A 19,756-nucleotide genomic window follows, 5' to 3' on the forward strand; every position below is an offset into this window, starting at 1 on the left:
TTGCAGTGTTGAAGCCTTGAGAAAGGTATGAGGGCTTTAGAGGACTGCTGACAGAAGCCTTTCGATTAAATGCAGCAGGGGTGGAGGACTACCAGAATAGTCCATGGTGGGAGCCTCTATGCATCATTAAAGATATCATAAACATCACAGCTATAGGAAAGATTCATTAAAGACAGCATAAAACAACAGATTTATGAACTCTTTTCTATGGGAAAAAATATACAACATATGCTGTCCCCTTTCAGAAGGGGAAACTGATCAATCCTTCAATACAATTAGTAGTAAGAAATTAACATTTCAACTTCTCTTAACACAGCAGTTTCTGTATTTATAGATCTTAATAATAAATTAAAATTTTTTTAACATTATTGATGCTGCTGAGAATTAAAGCATGAATGTAACCAGTTGTTTCACAACAGAAAGAGGTACATTAAGCTGATGCTTTACACTGTATGTCCCTTATCCCAGTTTTTCTTATGGCTATGTTGTTATCCACAACAAACACCAGTCATAACTACTTTCTCTGTGAGTAATAATGTTCACTTTACAGCCAGCCTCTATGGTGAACAGTGAATCTTCAATGTACAGTTGAAATCATTTGCACTTTGAAGATGGTTGTCATTTTTTAGGAATACCAATTACAGTTATGTGACTTAACATACATATATTATTAGTATCTCAGTATGTATTTTAATGAGGAAGATTAGAAGAATGAAACAAAAGATCAAAGACTGCCAGATCCTAGATTTATTTTAGCTGAGTCATGTAGGAGTAATAAAAACTGCTACAATTAATTATTGTACTGTACTGTCGAGTAGTAGAAAGCTTATTTCATTTCAGCACTAGTTCAGTCAGTACTACTACCCATTTGTTAAATAATAAAAAAATTATTATACATCAACCTTGAAATTCTATTTATTGTGTAATGTTTGCAATAAAGGATCTTTTATAAAATTAGTTCAACAGTACTTGTGTATTCAGAAACAATACATCTTGGCAAGATACTAGTAAATACAAATGTGGATAGCTTATTTTTCAGATTAATAAGGGAGGTGACTGATTAAAGATATTTAAACAGACTTATATCACAAATATTATTATGTATTAAATTAATTAATTAACAAACTAACTTCATTAATTAACTTAGGAGTATAATAATAATTTATTTAACAACTCATAGACCAATCAATTCCAAATTACTTTAGAAAAATCTAAATGAGTTGGTGAGAAGAGTGAATATGAAAACTCCTCAATCTCGATTATTTCCATACTTTCACAACCTTGAAACTCTTTTTACATAACAAATCTGTAAATTCTTTTTCCTCTTCTAAAAAAACATCTCTCATTCCACCAAACATTTTATTCACACTATCATGGCAGAAGTCCCAATAATGTTGATTTAAATATTGTATAATAAATCTGAAATCATAAATATCACTGATAGGCAAAAAAAAAATTTAATGTTTGTCAAGTGTGATGGCATTTCTTGAATTGCTTTTTTGTGTACATTACAGATCTATAAATACAATTTTTCTATCGCCCTTAGTTTTAAATAAATTACTTTTCAAAAAAAATTATGAGAAATATAACTAAAATCTGTAAAATTTATAATTCTGCATGTCCATGTCCGTGTTAGAATGATTTCGCTGAAGCTTTTCTTTTATCAATAGCCTCACACACATCCTGAATTAATGTCTAACAGTAATCGGCTAGCTTGTTAGTATTCCATTTCCCTTTATAACGGTGTTCCATCACCGAAATGTCTTGGTGGAAATATTCACTGTGTTTGTCACTAACATCTCCGAGGTTGTCCAGGAAAAAATCCAGATGCGAGTGGAGGAAATGTATTTTCAAAGATATATTACATCCCATACCTCTATATGAAGTATGAAGTTGATTAACAATGTCATGGTAATTGTCAGATTTTGTTTACCAAGGAAACTTTTGCAAATGTCTTTAAATGAAGCCCAAGCTGTACATTGTAAATATTGAGTTAAATACATCACCTTTGACAATCTTTTTTATTTGAGGACCAACAAATATTCCTTCTTTAATTTTTCCTTCTTCACTTACATTCAGAAATTTCTGCCTGATATACAAAAATCCAGGACTATCCTTCTTCATTACATTTACAAAATTTTTCATTAGTACTAGCTTGATATGGTGAAGGGGTAAAAATAATTTTTTGGTTTCAACTAAGAACTCATGAATAATATTTTTCGCATTTGGACTTAAGCTGTCTCGTTTCTTCCACTCTTTGGTAACATGTTTTCCCTAACTTGGCTGTCCCATTCATAAAGAAAACACATGTACTAAGTATAGCCTAACTGCATGCCTAACAAAATAGCAATAACTTTCAAATCAGCACATATGTTCCAATTATGTTTTTTATAATTTATTTTTTCAAGAATGTCTTTCATCACATCATATGACCCTTTCAAATTAATACCATAGGCGATTGGTGTCAAAGGATATTTGTAACTTTTATGTAGTAGAACCACTTTTAAACTATACTTGGGACAAATCTATGAAAAGGTGCCAGTCCTCAGGTTTATGAACTTGTACTAAGTGCAACCAACATAAGCTCATCAATATTTGTGCAATAAACCAAATAATTTTCATCAATAAAATACTGAGAAAAATTCTTTTTATTGGCGTTCAAAGCCTGAAATTTTTGTATTTTTTTGAAGTAAATTCCAACCTTGCAATTTTTGATCCTAACAGTTCAGCTTGATTTTTTGATAAATTTAAATCCCTAACCAAATCATGTAATTCACCTTGTGATATAAAATGTGGCTTATTGGAAGATAATTCAAAATCAAAATCATTGTTGTCTTCTTCAGTACTGCCTGATTCTTCTTTGCTGCTTTTGAAACATACATTCACAGGTGGGTCAGGGACTGGAATAATTTCACTGTATGGTACAGGCCTGATTGCAGGTTGCAATGTAGGATATTTTACAGTATGTTTAGAATTTTTAGAAATTCCAGACACACTTATTACACAAAAGTAACAATCAGTTACAGGATGGTTCATGCCAAATCATAGGTATACCAAATGGCAAAGCCTTCCATGTGCCTTTCAGCCATCCTCTTAAATAAACAGAACAATTAGTGCATACTATATGAGGAGCCGACATCTTATCTTGATCACCAATTTTAAGTGAAAGTACAAATGACATGCTTTTTTAATTAAAGTTGTAATGATTTTTCTATTTGATTTTACGGTAAACACCATATACAAAACAAAAGGCATCCACATCATTTACATAATTTCGAGGCATTAGGACTCTGCACTGTTAATAAACTTAAGACAGCAATAAAACTGAACAAAATCAATGCATTCCTAAGTCCAGAACTTAATACAAACAATTCAGGTTGTTTTCAGCTACTTGTTTTTACATGCACAGACATGATTAATCTTGTCCATGAAAGCTCACTCTTCAGTACTAGATATGATATCATAATATGTGACTATGATATGATTTAATTCTTTTTCTAGTATTGTTTATTAACAAAAATTATGTTTATCAGTGTAATTTATTTTTGCTTCATATTTTTTTTTCAGTTGCATCAAATCTATTTATTTGATTTTTTTCTTACTTTGATAATAAATAATAATGCTATATTCTGTGGTATTAATAAAGTTTAGGAACTTGTTTTAATTTTTTTGAAAATATAATTTATAATACATGTTTGATGAGAAATTTTGTTAACTATTTTAAGTATAAATATGTACAAATTCAATGATGTGCAAGTATCATAAAAGAGAATATTTTTAAAAATTAATAACAATTATGCAATTTATAACAATATTACGTATAAAACAAATACAATAAATTACTGTTGTATCTCAAAAGATTTGTTAAATTTTTTCCTAAATAATATTTAGAAGTCAGCCTACATATACACGTATGAGGGACATTCAATAATTAACAAGACAAAGTGGTATAGAGAAAAAACTATTTTTTCAATGGCAATAAAACTTACACTACTTTTCAACGTAGTCTCCAGCAGCAACATTTAGACACTTGTCAAACCATTCCGTAAGCTTTCTGATTACCACAGCATAGAAGTCTTTAACTTGCTGTTTGAACCATTTGTATACCGCTTTTTTGACTGCTTCGTTTTCGTCACACTTCTTGCTGCATAAAGAATCTTTGAGTGGATCAAACAAACAAAAATTGGAAGGGGCAAGGTCTGGGCTGTAAGGAGGTGTGGCAACACCTCCCAACTCAACTTCTCAAGTGTTTTTCTCCTGTTCTCTGAACAATGTGGAGGCACACGTTATCAAGCAAGAGAATCACACCTTTTGAGAAAGCGCCCTGACATTTTCACCTTACTGCAGGTCTCACTTTCTATTGGAGCATGTTAGAATAAACTCACTGTTCACAGTATATTGTTGTTCTAAATAGTCACTAAAAATTGGGTATTGTGAGTCCCAGAAGACTATCAACATCACTTTAGCGGCTGATGCATGAGTTTTGAATTTTTTTTGTTGAGAAAATCCGTATGTTTCCAATCAAGAGTTTGCCAATTGGATTCGAGTTTGAAATGGTGCATCCACATTTCATCACATGTTATTATACGATTACCTTCTGCTTCAAACTGTTCTTTGAGCTCAAAATAAATGTGAATCTGAGTGGTCTTTATGAGCTTGAGTCAACTGTCTTGGAACCCATCTCGAACATGTTTTGCTATAATTCACCACGTCATGAATGATTGAATGGGTGGTACCAACACTGATATTACACAAACTAGCAATTTGGGAAATTTTTACTCTCCTGTCTTTACGAATAAGATCATTAAAGCAATTCTGCAGCGCAGTAGTCGAAACTTCAGCTGATCTTCCAGAACAATGGAGATCAGTCAAACTTGTCCTGTCTGAATTAAACTGTTCCACCCACTTATACACATTACTGCGGTTTAAACACTTTTCACCATACTGTTTTAACATCTTTGGTAAATTTCCACCAGTTTCACAACTTCTGATAGCAAAAATCTTATTATTGAACATTGCTATTCCACATCGTGCAAAGATGACATTCTGAAATCTACTATAGAGGTTATATTTACATTAATTATGATCAAACACAGCTGTTTGATCATAATTATATTAACTGTTGGTATTATTACGTTGACATTATTATAATTAATTGTTGGCAACCTTGGAAACACATTTAATCAGCATTAAATGTGTTCCCAAGGTTGCCAACTTGACGTTCAAAAGATCTCACTGTCATTGAATAAATCATTTTTTCTCTACAATAATCTATCTCATTAATTATTAAATGCCTCGCGCACGCGCGCGTGTGTGTGTGTGTAAACACACACATATACATATACTTTTCTTTAAATCAGTAAGAATACAACAAAAAACCTATAAAAGGAGCTATAGTTTAAAGTAAGATGTTGATTAACATCCCAGACATTGGTGATAAAAATATTGCCAATAATGGAAGACATAAATTAACATCTAAATTTACCCTATTTATAGCGAGTAGTTCTGCGGTGAACACAATCGTAATACCGGGTAGGCTAAACATATAAGTCTTTTCATTGATAACAAAAGCACAACCAATGGTACTGTCCTGTTTCAACCCATCAGTGTATATCACCGCATCTGGATTCGACTTGGTGAGAATAAACTGAAACATCTGCCGGAAAACAGTAGGTGGTGTTGATCGTTTATCGTATGTTATAAGGTCAAATGTAAAATTTACAAGATTTATTCTCCATGGAGGATATGAGCACGGACATGATGGAAAGAATGAGGGAGTGTCAAAATTTATACGCTGCAGCAGACGTCGTGTACAGACACCCACAGGCACAGTACAATGTGGACGTTGTTAATAACATTAAATCTGTTATTATTTTGAATTAAATTTTTCTAATAAATTAGATATTATTTTATCTGTTAGATTCATTATATTATTTTACAAATATCAGCATTATACAGCAGCTGAACCTTCATACCTCTTTAAAACTGTAGAAATGAGGGTTAAAAATTTCCATGCTTGTAATTCAATTTTATTCCATATATTTAATAGCGATTCTATTATAAAATCAACCAAATTCTTGTCCAATGAGTTAAGACAAATCAGTTTCAATTCTTCCTCTGCATTAAGTCCCTATGACAAAAGATTTAATATATACATAAAATTACTTTTAACATTCATAGTAATAAAAATGTAATTATTACAGTAACTTTACAATTAATTACATGAATTAAAAAAAAAGATATTTAAATGTAAAAAGTAAAAAAAATATTTAACTGTAAATGTTAAAAATTTATTAATTATGTAAATATAAACTTGTTTAAAATGCATGTAAAAATGTTCTAAATTTTCTGAAAATGTTTGCAAGTCTCATTCAGTAAGTTTCCATTATATTTCTGAGTTTTTCCTCAAAATAAGGAAATAAATTTGATATTCATGAACAAAAATAAAATATTACCATTTGAACTACATCAGCACAATTCAAATATATTATAAAAATTACTCTTTTCAGAATTGGAACTGAATACATAAAATTTATTTTTTCTATTAGTGTATCAAAAGTGTAAAATTAGATCATTAATATAAAATGTAAATAACCTTTTAAGCAGTCAAGTAAACTGAATTCAGTTTTATCTAGCAAACAGGGAAACAAATTGTATTTCAAGTAGTAAAATAATAAGTAAAATTAGTAACACTCAGAACCAACATAACATCATTGTTATAATATTATATTATATAAAATCATTATTACAATTAACCATTAATGTAAATAAAACTATTTATAGAATTTTCAAATAATTTTAAACATAATTAAGTTGTCATTATACCAAAATAACTGTTGATTTCTGTAAAATTAAAGAGAATATTTCTATTAATTCAAGAGGAATAAAAAAAATTAAGCAAATTATTAAAGTAATTAAACTTAAAACATACAGATTTTGATCTTCAGATTTCAATGAAAATATCCATTTAGACCATCACTGAATCCATTTTGACTAGTTTCAGCATGACGTCTGTACGTACATATTGTTACCACATATATGCTTAATTTAATATTGGCAGACGAACATGGTAGCAACTCAGATGTGAGCTGGCGCACACTATACATATGCACTAGTACAAGCATCAATCCCACCGCACAGTTCTCCCACCATACCAACACTGCAGCCCAACCACTCTCAGGCTCCAATAAAAGAGCGTGCACGAGAGTGAATTTTCAATTCATTGTTGACCACCATCTGGAGAAGACCAAGAAGAAGAAGAAGATGGAAGAAGACAGAAGAAGTTCCCTGGCTGCCTCAACGTTTGACCTCCCAGCAGATGCCAACATCCCTGCTGGAGCAGCAGGCCTGGCCAGCCTGCTAAGGGAGCCGGTGGACACAAACCTTCCAGCTCCAGCTCGCTGAGCTTCAATTGTCCTGGCTGGTGGACTCAGCAGCAGAAGCCAGTCCAGCATGGGATTGCTCAGGAAGAACCACCTCAGCTGCACCAGCAAAGGATGACCAACGCCAAAATGACATTACAGGGCTCTGGGGGCCACCACTGCCATGCTGTAGTGGGGACCCAACTGCTGCTGAGGGGAAGCCTGGTCTGACTTTAATGGACAAGCCACAACTCCTTGACTTTGCCGTAAACCAGCTTCTGGACCCAACAGCTCTTCTCAGAGCTAACACAAAAAACGGCCCTTTTCAGGACCACCACAAGGTTATGAATTATGTAGCCCTTCTCAGGGCTACCATAAGGTAATTAAGTGCCACATGCTGTCGAAGCCATTCAGCGACAGTATGTATATATGTATGTATGTGTATGTACATATCTTGCATAATTAAAAAATTATTAGCCGCAGGATGGAGAAATTTGGGATTTAGGACTGTTGTAACATCTAGTTGTGCACCTCCCTTTTTGATTGCAATCGGCAATCAAAAGTGTCCAAAAAAAGCCTTTTTCTTAACTGCAGTAATAGCTCTCATTGAGAGCTTTTCAACAATGTATCATAAGTGGTACTTATTTTTATTGGTTCCAGAGTTAAAGCCAAATGAAATTTTAATGAATGAATATTTAGATCTTAAAAGGGGAAAGCACATTGGTTTGAATCAGACTTCATCTCCTTTTTTTTAACTTTTTTTATTTAAATATACTGATTCATTAACAATCATTAAACTCTAATTGTAAAAAAATGTTACGATAGATAATATTTCAATAATAACAAAAAAAAGAAAAAAATATCAGAAGTTATTAATGAAATAAAATTTTATGCACTTTTCAATTTAAAAAATGTGTATATGTAATTTAATAGGCATACAAGGAAGTCATGTGGTGCCCACATCAGACTTTTAAGATATAAACCCCTTATGTTAAATTTTTTTATATTCTGATAGTTTAAAAGGCAGCAGCAATTATAATGCATAAAAAAATTAAGTAAAGTTGTATCATTTTGAACTGGTAGAATATCAAATAAAATATTTGATAAAAGTAAAAATTAACTGATTTTATTAGATAAAAATAAAAAAGGAAAAATCAGAATAAAACTTTAAGTAAATTTTATATACCAGCAGAATTGTACACAACTGACCAAATTTAAAAAAAATTATAACCAAAGTTCCTAGCTGAATCTACTATGACTGAGCTATTATGCACATAAACAACAAACTCTAAAAAAATCTTCATGTGATCAGGTGAACTAGTTTTTAAGGAAATTTTTAATGGGATTGTTCTGAAAATACATCATGCATAACTAAGCTACTGAAAAAAGGAGAGGACAGATCTAAAGTAAGTAATTTTTACATTCTTGAAGAAACGAGCAATTATACTTATTTGTGGTAAATGATTGAAGTTTTATAATTACAATTATTGTGAGGATATGTAAACGTGAAAAAATTGTATTACATCACTTGATTGTAAAGGTACATTAGAAACTATTGCAAGTTAAACAAGTGCATCTAAGAAATGTTAATATCTCCAATGTGTTGTCATCTCTCAGTCATTGCTTTTGGTAACTGTATCTACTCTGGCCAACAATTTTTTTCTTTATAGAGAATATTTCAATTAGTTTTCTACAATTAATTATTTCCATATCACCAATGAAGAGGATAAAAGAAAAATATATTGATAAACTCAAAAGAAATCACACAAATAGGTTGTTAAAATTAAATTTAAAACAACTTACTGAAAAAAATAACAGAAACCATAACCCATAAACTCAGTCATCAACGGTACTTTTTTTAAAAAGCACTTGATGTTTAACATTACCAAATATAATATTTATAAATAGAAAATGAAGTGAAAAACAGTGTCAATTTTTATAACATATAAAAATTATATTATGACACAAAAAGGTTCTTAAGGATGGCAATAATAACCAATTACAGACCACTTCTCATGGAATATTCTATTTTACCTTTCCCCACCAATATTGTTTAACACTGATGATTTTAATAGTTAAATTAAAACAGCAAATAATAAGTAAATGTACCTGAGGTGTAAGATTCAATACAAACTAGGAATTCAAGCCAACAAAACTAGCACAATATTAATATAAACTGAAGAATTAGTGAAGATTAATATCATTATTGAAAAAACAATGATGTAATCACATATATTTTTTTTATATATGATAGCAACCTTGATTGAAATGTAGACCTCAAATGTTTATTATTAATAATTATTATTGTCAATAAATTTAATTTAATGTAAATAACCTATCAGATCTGATACAATTTTTTTTAGATATAATTAATGCAATAATGACAAAGATTATTGCAAAATTTTCTAATATGTTAAAGGTTTTTACTCATGAGAGTGAGCCATCTATAAGCTGTTAATCTTGAGAGGGTTTTTTAGTTCTATATGTACAGCAGTAGAACAGTCAGAAGACTTAAAATGATCAAATACAGATGGTTGTTAGAATCTATATAAATTACTTTTTTTTTTAAATGCATAATTTCCATTGTTAATTATTTTGACTGTCAACAAAAAAAAATCATTTTTAGAATAGTTTTTCTCAACAAGATTAAAATTTACTAAGTTATTTCAGCATAAAAGAAAATGGATAAAACAGAAAATAATGTGTATAAAATGGAAAATTGTGTTCATAATCTGCAAATGCATTAATCCTTACAATTTAAAAATATTTAGAAAATTATTTAAACTACTTCAGTCTAATTTAATTAACTGTAAAATTATAAAATCTACTGACACTTTCTGAAAATGTATTTGGATTTCAAAAATAATAGGTCAACCAAAATAGAACTAACAAAGTTCAGCGGATGATAAATGAAACTGAAATATTGGTTTTCAAATTGTTACATTTCTTAGGGTGATGAAGTAGAAAGAAGAGGTTTTTAGGACTAATTTGGCATCTTTATAACAAAATTTCTTATAAAAGAAGTAGCGTCATGAACCTTATACGAAAACTGCTCTAAATTTCTTAATTGGGGAATTTTATTGACATACATTGACACTGTGTAAAGTGAAACCTAGCACATATATCCCATTAACATCTTCTCTGTATGACAGACAGTTCATATGCTGTAAGTGTTTAAGTAATTCATTATTTGTATTATTTTGCCATTTTTACAATGAGATATTTATTCAAGCAATTTATTAACATGAAATTTTGTGAGAAACATGGAAAGACATGTTTATTACATCTTTATTTACAGACAAGGTCTGTAAATAAAGTAATGAGACTGGTTCAGAAATCTTTTTATTTACAATCAAATTATACATGGACTCTATCACCTTCAAAATAGTTCCCTTAGGAAGCCAGCCTTAGGAAGTGAAGCAACACTTCAAATGGTTTTCCCACTCTTCATAGCAGTGTCAGAACTCAAAAACCAGAATATCTTTCAATGGTCAGTTACATTATTTTTATGTTTTCTACTGTTCAAAAATGGTGTCCTTTGAGGTGTTTTAAAATTGGGAGGTGGTTGAGGAACTACAGGAATGTTTTTTCTTTGCCAAAAACTCATTAATTTAGAGTGCAATGTGACAAGGTGCATTGTCATGATGCAGTATCCAGAACTCTTCGATGACTGGTCTCACTAGGGCTCTTTTCTGCAGTCTTTCAAGAATTTCTTGGTAAACATATTGATTTACAGTCTGTCCTGTAGGCAAAAGCTCCTTATGGACAATGCCATAATTATCGAAGAAACAAATTAGCTGGTTTTGAATTCTGATTTGCTCTTTTTTGCTTTTTTGGGACGTGGTGAGTTTGAAGTGTGCCACCCTTGCTCTGGCGTTTTGTTTCTAGGTCATACTCAAATATCCAAGATTTATCATCAGCAATAACATTTTTTTTAGAAAATCAGGATCAGTTTCAATTTGCCCTAGAAGATCGCGGCACACTTCCACTCTGTTGTTTTTCTGTTCAACGTGAGGTTTTTTGAGACCAATTTTGCACAAATTTTTTCATATCCAATTCATTTGTCAAAATTTGATGGACTGTGGTATGGTTCAAATTCAATTGTTCTGCAATCATTCTGACAGTTAACTACCAGTTTTACCATATCAAGTCTCTGATTTGCTCAACACTGTCATCACTTTTTGATGTTAATGGTCTTCCAGAGCGTAGATCGTCCGCAACTGATTCTCAGCCATCTGAAAATGCTTTAAACCACCTAAAAACTTGGGCTTATGACAGAGCGTCATCTCCATATGCCCTTTTCAATTTTCAAAAAGTTTCAGTATCATTCTCACAGAGGGTAACATAAAACTTGGTTGCAAAACATTGCTCATAATTAGTATCACTACTTTTTTGTTAATGCACAAAAAACTCATTTCAAAAAAAGTTTGTTTACATCTCACGTGGCAACAATAGACTAAAAATAGTAATATCCAATATAAATCAACTGTTTATATAACCATATGTGTACTAGTAACTTTACAGTGTTGCCACATTGGCTGCCAAGAAACCTAGTCTCATTACTTTATTTTCAGATCACATATATAAAACACATTAATTGTTAGCTTACAGTGATGATTTTTTAAAATTAAACATGGTGTTATGAGTGGTTAACAAGATTTACAAATAGACATGAAAAAGTTATTAATGGTCTGCACTCAGGAAATCAGTCAACGCCTATCATGACTTGGCATCAGGAACACCAAGGGACAGATTGTCCTCTGTCATCTGGTGTCCTCAAAGCCTTCCCTCTCATAACTGGGATTATCAGGCACCTCTCATGTTATGAAAGTCAAAAAACTTGAGCATTCAACTATGTGAGAACTAACAGATGAGTGCAACATTTCAAGTGACTCATGCCAAGTTATTCTAAGAGAAAAATTGGGGATGCATTGAATCACATAAATGATGGTACAAAATCCTAAAGTCATCATGCTATGGTATGGCATGAACTATTAAATGTCTCAACAATGACAAAACATTTTTTCAAAGCATTATAACAAGTGACAAAAGATACATTTATAAGATCAAAACTAAAATTCAATTTTCACAATGGTTGGGAATAGTTTGCCAAAACCAACTTAAGTGTATCAAGTTCTAAGACTGAAGATTTGGTATGACTGAAGAGATTAAAAAAAATTAAATTTTGAAATGAAAGCAAAATGAAATTTTGAAATGAAAGCCAAATGAAATTTTGAAATGAAAAACCGAAGGCAAGTTCAACCTAAATTTTTGTGGCTGCTTTCTCGAATGAAAATATCACTTGAATAAGCATATCAATAGAGGAGGGGCCAATTCAAGAGTTGCAAAATCCAGTATTTCTTAGACAACCACTAAAAATTGTTACAGATCAAAAGTTCAGTTATCTTTTGAACAGATTTCATACATTGAGGTAATATACTTGACCTCATATTAAGGATAGTGAACATGGTTTAACAGAAAATGTTTGGAGAGTAAAAACTGAGATGGAAAATAAAGACAAAAATATATAAAGTTAAAAACCATGTAAAATCTGAAACAGACTATAATTAAAATCAAATTCTTGAAAATGCTGATTCTCACCATATCATCAAATTACACAGAAATAAATTATACAAAAAAACTTTTGTTCTAACAATTACTACTTCAAAATTAAAAAATTAAAACTAGACAATCTATTTGCATCTGTTTTGAAATTATTCTTAATATTTATTATTATAACCTCAAACATGCTTTTATAACCTCTTTTTAATGGAAAAAATGAAATCTACAATTTTTTTATTTAATACATTCATAGCTAAAAAATGAACAACAAATAAACTTGCCAAACTGTCATTTATAACACATGTTGTCAAATAAAGATGATATGCAGATACTACATTTGATTAACCCCTTAATGAACTTCTAAGCAGCATTTGAAAAATCATTTGCATTTAGCTGAATAAACAACCGAGAATTCTAAAATATTCTTTGCCCCGTAACTGTTTAATTTTCTTAACAAAATATTTAATCAACTACTAGCAAGCCATAAAACATTGTTAATTTAGCAATAGTAGATATTTTTTCTAGTCCAGAATATCAGTTTTTCTGTTACTTTGGTGTGATAATAGAAAGTACAAAACTATAAATGGTCCAGCAGTCTCAAAATAATTTCCCTATTATTATTTCTTTTAGAACACTTTACAATAAATTTCTTTGGAGAATATTTTTAATTTTTTAATTTACATGAGATTTCTGAGAAAGTATAAATTTATGAAAAGAAAAAAAAGGAAAAACCTAAAGCAGTAGGCCTACTTACTGCATGTGAGATCAAACGGTAAGCACCCTCCATATCTCTCTTTTCAAGTAGATGCAAGGCAGAACCAATTACAACACCCTTGAATTTTTTACCAGATAGCTCTTCTGGAGTCCAGCCACGTTGAACAGCCAAAAAGCATTGCACAGCTGAAAGTCTTGCCACTCCAACACGTACCACATCCATATCACTCATCCCCTCCCACAATACCCACTCCACAGAATGTTCAGGGGGGGCAGGAGCTGAACCTTCAATGCTTCCTTCTAAACCTGCTCTTGCAGCCACAATACTTTCCATTATCTGTAAAACATAGATATAAAAAGATAATGCAGAACATAGTTTCAACAAGAAATTAAAATTATTTCAAAGTAAATATCTTTGATTACAGTATAGTTTCAAGTTATTCAAAACAAAATTAACTATTATGCTAATTATGCTATCTAGAAAAAAGACACTAAACAATTATTACACGTGGCATTATGCAGTAAAAGAATTTTTCAGTTCATCAATCACAGCAAATGATTTTAAGCAAAGCAATGAGAACACATTCAGAGTGTTCAAATGTGTAAAAGACTGGTTGAAGTGGAAGTCTAAATCAGTGCAGCAATTATGTTTTCAAATAATCTCACTATAAGTAATAAATATTCATTTAAGTGAAATTTCTTCATTCTACTAGACAGAATAAAAATGGAAACGGTCATCACTTATTTATTCATCATTTTATAAATGTATTTCAAAAATGTAAATAAATTATTTTGTTTCAGTAGAGTGAAATAAAATAAAAACAAAAAATCTTTAATCTGTTACTTAGACATCAAAACTTACTTATTTTCTTTACATTATTTTTTACACTGATGAATTTTTCATCCTATTGGAAGCAAGTGCTATATATTACTCTTTAATAATTTTAAAAATTGGTTTTATTTCAACAACAATACTAAACCCTAGCTTTTTCAATTTTTACTAGAACATTAATTTTCATTCAATGGGGTTACAAATTTCTAATTATTATATCCATTCGTTGTTTTAAATACCATATTTTTAAATATTCCAGTTGTAACAAATTTAATTAGTAGTAATGGATGTACAAATACCAAACTATTTTTGTTTAATTTTTTGAATTCTAGCTAGAACCTCCACCACCTACCTTTATACAACTACCAGAAACAGAGCTAAAATTTGCAAAATCACTAATACATAAACTTCATTTTCAGCAATCACACATCCCAAGCATTCTTCTCCCACAAACTGTTGAAAAAAAAAATAGAAAATCAATGATCTTCTTCAAAAAGTGGTTATGAGTTTTATCCAACTCATTTTTAAAGGCATGATGTTCAGAAATACAAAGATTTTGAGAAAATATTATCATTATACTTGAAACTTAAAAAGGAGCAACAAAAGTTTCCTTTATTTTGGGCCCCATTTTGGAAAATGGAAATCAAAAATTATAAAATTATATTAAGTATTTAAAATTATAAATAAATCTTTTACCCTAATTGGTACATAATAATTATACAATTCACATAAGGTACAAATAGATATGCTACTCCATGGATAAAAAAAGAAATTGCCTAGTATTTACTCAGTGGAATAAAGGAAATCATGGTAAAACCTTGATCAGAACAGCATCACAAAATACACAATTAATTACACAGGTCAACAAAAAATAATTGGGAAATGAGATAAAAGTAGGCAAGTTAGAAAGTGTATTTTACGCTGAATTTTAAAATGAAATCATTAAGATATGAGTTGGCTTTAGTCATCGGGAAAGAACACTTCTTACATAGAAAAATGGTATGTGAATTTTATATATTCAGATCAATTAAGTATATGCAAACCACTATTAAAAAAAGTCAGTGATAAGATGCCTACCCTTACATGTTCTTGAGAGTAAATTCAACTTCAATAAATATGGAAGAAAGTGAAGATAAATTCAATTACAGTAATGCAAGCAAATATTTTTTTTAAGCTATCCAAATATCTTGAAAGTAAATCACTGAAAACTTTCATAAAAAAAATTGTTAGATTGTGAGAAACCCCACTACGTTACTATGATGAACTTTTGCCTTTAAATTTAGGGCAGGTTTAAAAAGGAGTGAACTACTTTTACACATTATTTTTCCCTCGAATATATGGAATTAAATTTTAACCAACAAAAAGAGTTTTTTTTGTATAAACTAAAAAACATTGTAAACATCATGTGTACATGTATGTGTTGTGTGTGTTTCCTAAAATTTTCACCAAAGATCTAACTGAACAATTTAATTCAATACTTTCAAAAGTCTGTGAATGGATGAGTGTTTAATTTAGAAACCCCTGACTGTTATAAATATGTATTTGTTTTTTAATGTCGTATATTTGAGCTTGTCAATACAAATTTTTTAATCTCTCATTTTACAACTCTCTATGAGTAGCCTACCATTTCTTCCAAATAATATGGAGAAAACACTGTAAAGTTACTCCAGCCTTGAACTGCTTACAGAAATGTATAAGAAGTACATTCTTGTCATGAAGAAAAAGTAATCCACAATCAAAATTCATATGTAACAAGTGATATTAACATTAGGTGGCAGTAACTTCAATAACTCCAACTTATCTACTTGGAAATCAATTCAAGAAAGATAGCAAGCAACTGTCAAACTGTCAGGCACTGACAGTGCCATTCATCAATAAGCACAATTATTTGGGATAGTAATGAAGGGCTGCAGGATCATAAATTTATAGATCAGTATTAAAGAAAACAAAAAAACAGACTGCAATCCCACCAGTGTATCATAACTGAATTCCCACATTTTTGGGCAAACAATTTATCATCAATACCTCTAACACTGCCAACTTCCTCTGTACTTGAAAATGCACTTAAATTTAAAAACAAGATCAAGCACACAAACTATCATAACATATACATTGGATAAAATGTGGAAAAATAAATGCAATTATACCTGGTTGCGAATAACTACTACTTCAGACTGTGTACAAGAAGGAATATTCTCTTCATCCAGTATACCAAGAAGACGATAAGAATGTGTCAGTTGTAATCCTCTTATCTGCCTTATAAACTGCTCAGTGGCAGTTGGACTACTCACAACGTTCATTAAAGTATCCAAAATATCTTTAGTATGTGCACCATCCAATCCTTCACCAATAATCTCTAATCTGAAAACTGAAACAGAAATCATTAATTCAACAAAAACCACTTTCTTTAATAAGCCTAAATATATTATTAATTAATTAAATCAAGTATACTATCAAAAAAAATCTGGTTGAATATATACTGAGAAGAAACAATTTCCCTACAATAAAAAAAAGTTATTACATAGGTGTACATAACACCAACTCATTATTTAAAACCTTAGTCAGTTTTTATTGTAATATTATGTAAATACTAATAACTCATTAATGAAGAAATTAATGCTATTGAAAAAAAATATACTCTTCAAATATCAAAAATACTAATATACAAAACAAAAAAAAAATTCAAATATTTGCTTGCTGTATTTGAGAATAACATAAAATTTAAAAATCTTTAGAATGAATTTTAGAACTCTCTTCTCATTCCTAAAATCGATCAACACATTTAACTCAAGAAAGATCTAGTATTTCAAAATAAGTTATTCATGAATTTTGTATATAATCCATATTGAATAAAATTTCTTCATATTACTCTGCAACAGTTAACAGATACAGACTGTATATCTATGGCAGCCAACTTTAGTATCCATGACATTCCATAAGTAATCACCAGTTGATAGTTTACAGCCATTAATCTTAACTTGAAATTTTAAGAAGTTAAATATACAAAATACCCATCAATAACATCTAGCATTATAAATTTTTTAATAAAGCTACTGGTATCTATTCCAAAGAATTTTATCAGCCACAGTGCATCCAACTGACTTATCTTGAGTAGAAACTATAATTACATGTGGAAATCCTTCTCCTTTAGAAAATGCCTTTCTTCTGAATATCAAATAAGAATGAGTAATTTATTTCACTTATTTTGTTATGGAGTAGATAGTCAGAGAAAAATGAATTTTGATAAAAATGTGAAGATGAATAATGAATTTTGATAAAAATATTTAGCAATGTTTACCACAGACCAAACAAGGTAACAAACAAAATTTTATCTAGTATTTTTAGTCAATCAATATTAATGTAAATCAAATTTTTCTCCCATGTGAGACAAGCTAATTATTAAATTAAAAAATATTATTGTTTATAAGAAACATATAATTATGCCATTACATCACAATGTAATGGGCGCCCATTATTACACAGAGATTTAAGAAGTTAAATATACAAATTACCCATCAATATACATTATAAATTTTCTCAATAAAGTTCATGGTATCTATTCCAAAGAATTTTACCCTCCAAAAAGCAAGCTGATTGTCCAAGTGACCTCAATAAAGCTCCGTAATTTGGAGTAACTAATATTTAAACTACATATTTTAAACATCTATTAAATGGATTGTTCTTTCTCACTGTACACACATAATTTGTATACTCATTATTTTTAAGTAAAGTTTAACCAACTATTTTTCTATTCTCTATCGTTCTTTTCTTTTTTTCTGAGTATCGTTATCAACACCCGAGCACGATATTTGTATAGTAAACAAATAAATATTAAAAGTAAACTTAAAAACTAGAACCCAATTTTATAAAAACACAGCTTAAATGGAAAAAGCCTATGATGTATGTTAAAAGCAAAATAAAACCACATTGAAATATTACATTAACAATAATCTAAATTAAAACAATAAAATAAACTTCTGCCAAACTCCAAATGCCAATAGGTGAAACATACTGTAGTAAAAATCAAATATTTGAATATAAACATAAGACTCTAAGAAATCGTAAAACATTTGCTAACATTGTCTTATTTCCTAAGATATTTCATAGGTTAGCCCTAGTTTAAACTTCCAACGCAAGCCGCATAACATACACAACTCATCAGGATGTGATATACAGTTAGTTAGCAGTCACCACAAACACAAACAGGTTTGTGTTGTGTCAGCATTGGTCTGAGTCATATCCATGAGAGAGCCTAGTATGCCCTACTTGCAAATAGCAAATAAAAACCTCCTCTTGATGGTTATTTCTGCATGAGGAGCTCCACGGTGATTCAGTGTTCTTGGCAGGACGAAGTTTATTTTTGATGATATTATTCCATTCACTTTGCCATTCATCAAGGACCACCGTCTTACGATAATAGACAAGATCATCAGAAACAACATTATTGAAAGGAGGCTGGGAACAAGCCTCTTTTGTCGCACTATCAACACACTTGTTGACCTGAAATTCCAATATGGCTGGACATCTAGCAGAAGCTCACAGTTGTGTTACATTGAGTAATTTGAGAAATAACACACTGAATCTCACAGACAACAGGGTGTCTGGTGTATATGTCTCGAATTGCTTCTAAGGCATTCATGGAATCTGAACAGATTCCATAAAGTATACACAATCATACTACGAACAGACAGTATGTGTCAAAATATTTGGCTAATTACATTTAAGGCCTTATTAATAGCATACAGCTCCACAATGAAAACACTGATGATGCTGGGAAGTTCAAACATGTATGTTCTACTGTCAACCACAAAAGCACAATCAACAGAATTAATGTTTTTAGAGCTGCCCATATAAACTATAGCATCAGGAATCATACTGTTTACAATATTATAAAATTTTTCTCATAATATAATTTTACAAGCTTAATACATGTTGTACTGGTCAATTTTGCCTAGAGGAAGTGACTGTGATAATGTAATTATTATAAATAACTATTACATAATAAAAGAAACAAAATCCTTACAATGAGAATGAAGATTGAGTGCCAAGTGAACAGTATCCAATTGGCCTTCACACACTGCAAGCTGTAATAATGAAGAAGGATTCATCATGTCCTCCCATCCTTCTAACAGCATTTTAATGTATCTGCTATTAATGCACTGCAACATCTAAAATAAAACAAAAACTGTTATTTTTTTATTTTATAAAAACCATTTCTCTTTTGAAGAATCATATTGTTTCAGTGGGTCATATATTTAATCTATATATATATATATATAAAAATCAA

General features: G+C 30.3%; 1 protein-coding gene across 1 annotated transcript in view; it reads right to left on the reverse strand.

The window, feature by feature from the left end:
• LOC142317519 (spatacsin-like) overlaps positions 1 to 19,756 on the reverse strand; it is a 185,104-nt gene that overhangs the window by 114,687 nt on the left and 50,661 nt on the right. The window contains exons 9-12 of the mRNA XM_075354080.1: positions 19,493 to 19,637; positions 16,617 to 16,837; positions 13,678 to 13,974; positions 5,976 to 6,130 (exon numbers count right to left, since the gene is read on the reverse strand). Coding sequence (XP_075210195.1) covers positions 5,976 to 6,130; positions 13,678 to 13,974; positions 16,617 to 16,837; positions 19,493 to 19,637 — 818 coding nt within the window. The remainder of the gene's footprint in view (positions 1 to 5,975; positions 6,131 to 13,677; positions 13,975 to 16,616; positions 16,838 to 19,492; positions 19,638 to 19,756) is intronic.

This window comes from Lycorma delicatula, chromosome 1 (assembly GCF_047948215.1).
Source record: "Lycorma delicatula isolate Av1 chromosome 1, ASM4794821v1, whole genome shotgun sequence".
Lineage (NCBI taxonomy): Eukaryota > Metazoa > Arthropoda > Insecta > Hemiptera > Fulgoridae > Lycorma > Lycorma delicatula.